Here is a 6,609-nt window from a genome sequence, read left to right on the forward strand (position 1 = left end):
GCATCCTCTGCCATATATTTAGACTCTAGAGACTCCCAAAGTTCTTTGGATGATTCAACATTTTGATAAATATCGAAAAGAGAATCTGTCATACCATTAAGGATGTGCCCTCTGCACACATAGTCATCATTTTCCCATTTTTGCCTTCTTCTTGTCTGTTCCAGAGATTCCTCCTCTGCAAGTTCAGGCATTGTGGTGGTGAGAACATGAACAACCTTCAGGGTGGTAAGCAAGAAGTGCATCTTCTTTCTCCATCTTCGAAATTCCACTCCTTCAAACTTCTCCAATTTTGTGAATTTTGCAGTCATATCTCTAACAGAATCATGTCCAGTCATCTTCTAAAATACTTGATCTTTGTAAGGGAATATTTTGGTTAAATAGAATTAGGAAATCCTATTAGAATGACTTGGATAACTTAGAATCGTGTAGAACACTTTCAGATCAAGTATTTTGAGTGTATCAAAATCAATGATCGGATAATACTAAGTTCTTAGATGATTGTTACTCATTTCTGTCATGTATTTAACCAAAAAACCAACAGCCAAAGCAGTTAACTAATCAAACTAATCCAAAACAGTTACTGTCTCAAACTGCCAAAACTGTTGCCACCAAAATCAGATTAGAATAGGAAAATTCAACTGAATCAACCGAATTAATTCCCAAGAATTAAAGTGCTAACACCCTAAGAGTGCTAATACACTAAAATTCCAACATCTACTACTCCACATTGTTAGGATATAACAAAATCATCATCATAAAGAATGTATAGAAACACAGCTGGCTCATTAACGAGGCCATGTAACAACAGATCATTTGATTTGCTGACAAAACAAAAAAAATTTGGTTCGAAAAGCCCCTAACATCAATAGGATCAATAAACCTCTCTTTACCAATCTCTTACCTAAAACCCAAAATTACATAGTAGCATAGTAAACAGTGGATTTTTGGGTTACAGAGGCATTTTCCTATGAAGACTGGAAGCAACAGAGATGTTACCCATGAGGGAGGAAAAATGCTGCATTCTAGCGCTGAATGCATGATAAACATGCATACTTACCTAGACAAGAGTGCTCCGAGTGCAACACGTGCAGCCAACCAACAATAATAGCCTGAAAATTATGGAAGCGGTAATTCAGCTTATGATTGCATTTTAAGTAAAAATAAAGACACCAATTTACAAAATCTTCATCTGGTACTGTGACAGCAACCTGTAACTATACTATATTCACATGATTCTTCATATCCATACCCTAAAAACCTACAGTTCTATGCCGAAGAATTATTATATTTGCTTTGGAGTGCTGTTCTTTTGATTCATAACAAGGCAATTCGGTTGCAAGAAATTCACCCTGTTTTGAACCTCACCTAAACTGTCACAAATGACACAAGGGGATTTAAAGGTTGACAACTCACCATTTCCATTTTTCCAAAAAAAATCAGTATCGATTATAAGCTTTCCCAAAGTCACTACGTCTGCGACGCTGGAAGTCGTCATAATTGTCATGGGACCTATTAGAAGGATAACACTCCATAGCATTAGGAAACCTGCCCCTTGAGTGCATACTACCAGGTCCAGAGTGATAAAGATTTTCAGAACAGTCAAAGTCTGGGTAACTTGGTTGCTTATAACCAGCAAAACCAGATTCGGGAATGTGTTGACATGCTTGGTGCCTCCTCTGTTCATGTAACTGAAGAAACTCTTCCCACATATTTGCATGTTCAATCTTTAGTGTAGCTACTTTTCTCATGAAATTCTCCCTCATCTCTGTAACAACCTAAAATCGGAGAGAGGGGGAAAAATGAACAGAGATTAATTACTAGGACTTTGCTAATAGCCTAAAACTTAAAAATGGACTGGGCCAAAATGAATATAGCAACAGCATTACATATCAGAATTCATGTGATTGGAAAGATATATACTCCAGTATAATTATTATTTTAGCTTAAGCGCAGTCAGGCCTATGCAATATGCACAAAATTAAGCTTGAAATGACTTCATTTATAAATCTAGAAGCATAATAAACCTCACGATGCTTGTAATTTTCATCATCTTCTTCTTTGTCCCGATGTTTAGCAAGTTCCATAGCCTCCCTTTTATACTGCAACTCCAAATCCTCCAGTGTCTGGAGAAAGGAAGGGCATTCAAACTTACTTTCAGGCTGCATAGCAGATCCACCTCTGTCAGCACTCCATCCATCTGCCCTGAAGTTGCTTCTATTCTGAGAATGGCCTTCATATGAGTTAAAGGAGTTTCCTGCGTAAGAAGGACGGACTGGAGACTTGGAATGGCTTGACCGACCTCTACCTCCATCAATACCATAAGCTTCACCAAAGGAAAGTATTGTTTAGCACTTCCTTTCAAGATGTTTAACAATTCTTGCAGCTTTATCATGACACTATCTTAAATCCTCTTAGTGAATCCATCTGGGGCAAGCAAGACTTGGGAATCTTTGATAAAAAAAAATCGTTTGGGAGACCATCCTTTTTCAATTCAGAACCACCATGTAAGTAATACCAGAATCGAACAAAACGCTTGAGCCTAAGAACTTACCTCTTGCTGCAAAAAAGATTATAAAAACAAGCAATATTACTGAAAACGATGGACCAGACAAATATGAAGCTTATCTGAGCCTGAAAAGTAATGGAGTACTAATAATGTAAGGCAATAATATATCCAAATTCCACCTACCATGGGGAGAGACGCTTGAGAGTTTTTGAAGATCTTCTCGCACACGGTTTTCCACACTCCTCTCTTGTCTACCATACCTATGAGAAATATGTGCAGTACGGTGGGGGCTGGAATTGGACTTTTGGGATCCAGACCGTCCCAGTCGAGATATAACAGGACTTCTACGTTCAAATGATCTGGACTGTGAAACTGGGGAGCTTGATGAACCTTTGCGCTCGCCCTCTTCAAGATATTTATTAACACCCTTATTATCACCCTCTTCTTTAATCTTATGAACAGCATCAACACCTTTCTTCAAGATCAACCTATCCTTGCCACTGACAATTATGAATTTCTCGTTGATTTTTATTGTACATCCAATATCTTTCTCAATTTTGTTTACTACATCTTCTGAGAACAAAGCCTTCACGTGAGGATCTCTTGCAGGTACCCTTTCAAAGAAGTCTTGCGACTTGCGATTAGCTCCAAGAGTAGATGGGCAACCCTAAAACACTATTTATTAGAAACTGAAATAATGAATTGGGAGTGGTTTCAATACATAAGTAAAGCAGAACAAGAATTCATGTGAAGGATCATGTAAGAGCTATTTTTGGTGACATCACGTCCATTGGTTGAATCCTGAAAAAGATTGTGTTGAGATTTGAAAGATTAAGGAAGTACATTTTTAGATTAAATTGGAGAAAATCGGCAGAGTACGTTAAAGTAAGATGAAAAATTTAAAGCCCTGAATTTGTAGTTTGAAAAGATTCCCAACACCTAGACACTACTTCCCTCACAAATCCAAGACTACTGGAACAACTCAAAGCAAGACAACAATATATAATATCGATGAATCAAGAAGTCAATATGTGCACAGGTACTGAAGGGGCCAGAAGAATAACTCCTCTCTCTCACTCTCATACACACACATACACGAACAAAGATGCAGTCAATTAATATTAGTACACGAAAAGCACCTGAGTAAAGTGACCAGATTCACCACATATTTTGCAAATCATTTCTTCTTCTTTCCTCTTCTTCCAATTCCTCTCTGTAGCCTTAGATTTGGCTTCCCAAACTTTTGCTTCGCGGCTAGTAAAATCTGTTGGGACAGCATTAGGATCACGAGTTTGCTCCTCTTCATCAGAACCTGCATGTGACCTTTTGCTTGTTTTTTCTGGTTCATTTGGTGTATTAGAAACCACTGGGCCAGTGTATGCCTTGTAAATTTCATTAAAGTCATCATCAACGTCCGACTCTTCTCTACTTCCCATGCCAGCAAACTAGACTAACTGATTGGATCTGCTTTGATTTACTGATGTGAAAAACAAAAGTTGACAAGTAACCAACGTCAAATAATCACAATCTATAGAAGTTCAGTTTTCAAGTTTATATATGTTGTTTAGTGAGAGTACTCCATTAAAACATAGTATATAAATCCATTAAAACATATATAAAGGAAATTATACATATCCTTATATGTGATTAGAATAAGATATGCAGTCATACCGAATCATCGATGTATATCTCACTTAATCATATTGTATTCCAATCAAAATAATAGAGTCTAAAATACAAGAAGCAGTTAACTTTCAATTGACAGAACTCGTTGCAAGACCACACAGCCATTCCGGCATTGTGACAATGGAACCATAGACGCATCTAAATGGCAGCAATGTGGACAATTGGAGTTGTAACACAAAGTTAACCTCAAAATCAATCCATTGACCAATCAAATTTGGATCGTGGCTCGTTTCCAATAGAAATAATGCGGATTGAAAACATTTTCTAAATGTGGGGATAAAATGGACGAAAGTAGGGTTTATGCACGTGAGATAATCAACAAAATCGTACAAACATTAACTTGTAAGCAAATTTAGGATACATCATGTTTGATTACGTGAAAATTGAAAAACATTAAAGCAAAAGCTCTCCGCCATTTCAAAACTTGAGAACACCTCGAATTCAGGCCTGACAGTTCACTCAAAACCGTGAATGGGAAGGGAAATTTTACATGAAGCAACAGAAAGAAGAAACTGGGATTGTTACCTCGAGAGAGAGAGAGAGAGAGAGAGGAGCGGCGAGCAGTAGAGTGAGTGAGAGAAGATGGCAAAACAGCTAGGGCTCGATAGTCCTTTCTACTTTGCAGCTTTCCTATTTCTCTTTGGCACTTCATTCCCATTTTGTGCAATAATATTTTCTTTTATAAATTAACCAATCTGGCTAGTAATATATTTTGTCTTTATTTATGGCTTGTTTACAAGGCAAATTAGATAAATGTTTAAATATGTATTTGATTGAAGTACTTAAATATTGTTATTTCGTACTACAATTAGTATTAGTATGTCTTAAAACAAATGGATAATTCTTTGGTAGGGATGCATATGCTACCAAGTTGAATAATTCTTTATAGCAATTAGTTATGTTTGATATTTTCTTATAAAAATTCCTTATTTATTAAAAAATTTACTACTATTTAGTGGCTCAATCAATTTGACCGAATGAATAAAAGCATCCATAATGGCGGCGAGCGGACCGGCTAGCCGATTCCCGACGCTGGCCGGTCCGCTCGTCGAACCATTGCAGCAGGCAAGCGCCAAATCGACGAGAAAACGGCGAGCGCACGCCGATTCCCGGGCGCTGGCCGATCCGCTTGCCGATCGGCTGGCCGCCATTGCAGGCTCCCGATCGGCGAGCGATCGGCCAGTCCATTTTTTATTTTTTTAATTTAATTTTTCGAAACACTATATATACGCGATTTGCACATCATTTTCATTCGCACCACTTGTTTTAACGAGTTTTCTCTCTATCTTAATTTCTGTACAAGAGCAACAACGCGAAATGGAGCACAACAACAAGTCTACTCCAGTGACGAGCGGGTCTCAAACTCTCACGGTACCCATGGGAAGTGGATGGGGTCCGATGGCCGGGTACTACAACATGTACCCTTGGCAGCAGATGATGCCCGGGATGGCATCCGGGGGTAGTATGCCGGGATGGCAGGGGGTACCCGGGATGCAGATGATGCCGGGGTGGCAGCCGGGGATACTGGGGACGCCGGAGGAGGGGGGGATAACGTCTATCGCCCCAGTTTTGATTTTTTGACAGCTTCTTCGCACACATCGACCCCATCAGAGACGCAGTTCACTGGGGTGTGATACTTTCTCCTTTGAGGAGTTAGGGATAGATCTCGGAGATACGGACACTCCCGTTCAAACGAGGGGAGTAGGGCGGGGTCGGGGCGCACCAAAGAAGAAGAAGGGCAAGGGCAAGAGGGTGGTCGGCGAGTCGTCGCAGCCGGCTGATGACGAGAGCCCGACACGGAGGAGGTGGACGGATGCGGAGAACGTCGCGCTGTCCAAGACGTGGGTGAGTGTTTGCGATGCCTCGCCTCGAACAATCAGAGGATCGTCAACTTGTGGGCTAAAATAGCAGCAACCTACAAGGCATTTTGCTCGGAGGGGAGGCCACGCAACGGGGAGGAGTGCCGGAAGGGGAGGGACCGAATCAGGGTTGCGGTCTCCCGATTTTCGGGCTTGTACACCAACGCCCTCCGCATGCAGACCAGTGGCCAAACTGACGAGGACAGCAGGAGGATAGCGGAGAAAGCCTTCCCCGTGCCCGAGCTTTATAAGGAGTTCACCTACTGGAACTGCTATGAGGTGCTGATGAACTCCGAGAAGTTTCGGGCAAGTGTCACTGCTGGTTGGCCGAAAAGGCAGCGACGGCAGCAGCGGCGGTTCCCACTACCTCCCCGAGGATGTTTAGGAGTTCCCGTCCCCTCCCGCGTTTACTCGCCGCACTCACCCAGTTGGTCAAAGGCGGGCGCAACGGGCTCGCTAGGGGTCCCAGGAGGTCCAGTCGGCATCCCCCTGTTGGCAGGTCGACAGTCGAGCTCGCCTTCTTCGCGCGTCAACAAACGCGGGCTCAGATGTACAAGA

At 41.3% G+C, this 6,609-nt stretch overlaps 1 protein-coding gene across 2 annotated transcripts; it reads right to left on the bottom strand.

The window, feature by feature from the left end:
• Positions 1-730: 730 nt before the first annotated feature.
• LOC121745046 lies at positions 731-4,848 on the bottom strand. Of its 2 annotated transcripts, XM_042138804.1 has the most exons (7): positions 4,718-4,848; positions 3,646-3,983; positions 2,690-3,173; positions 2,552-2,557; positions 2,025-2,323; positions 1,414-1,775; positions 731-1,109 (listed from the first exon to the last, which is right to left on the bottom strand). In XM_042138804.1, exons 2-6 carry the CDS (start codon positions 3,940-3,942, stop codon positions 1,437-1,439), a joined length of 1,425 nt encoding a protein of 474 aa, XP_041994738.1. In that variant the 5' UTR covers positions 3,943-3,983; positions 4,718-4,848; the 3' UTR covers positions 731-1,109; positions 1,414-1,436. The 2 variants fall into 2 exon arrangements, with proteins under 2 accessions (XP_041994738.1, XP_041994739.1); XM_042138805.1 differs by lacking the exon at positions 2,552-2,557.
• Between the last annotated feature and the right edge of the window lie 1,761 nt (positions 4,849-6,609).

This window comes from Salvia splendens, chromosome 8 (genome assembly GCF_004379255.2).
Source record: "Salvia splendens isolate huo1 chromosome 8, SspV2, whole genome shotgun sequence".
In the NCBI taxonomy this organism is placed as follows: Eukaryota; Viridiplantae; Streptophyta; class Magnoliopsida; order Lamiales; family Lamiaceae; genus Salvia; species Salvia splendens.

Coding starts and splice junctions, on each gene's coding strand:
- LOC121745046 (XM_042138804.1), bottom strand. CDS start 3,942: ATGGGAAGTAGAGAAGAGTCGGACGTTGATGATGACTTTAATGAAATT. Junction 3,174..3,645: donor AATCTGGTCACTTTACTCAG/GTGCTTTTCGTG, acceptor ATAGTGTTTTAG/GGTTGCCCATCTACTCTTGG. Junction 1,776..2,024: donor AAAATTACAAGCATCGTGAG/GTTTATTATGCT, acceptor CTCCGATTTTAG/GTTGTTACAGAGATGAGGGA.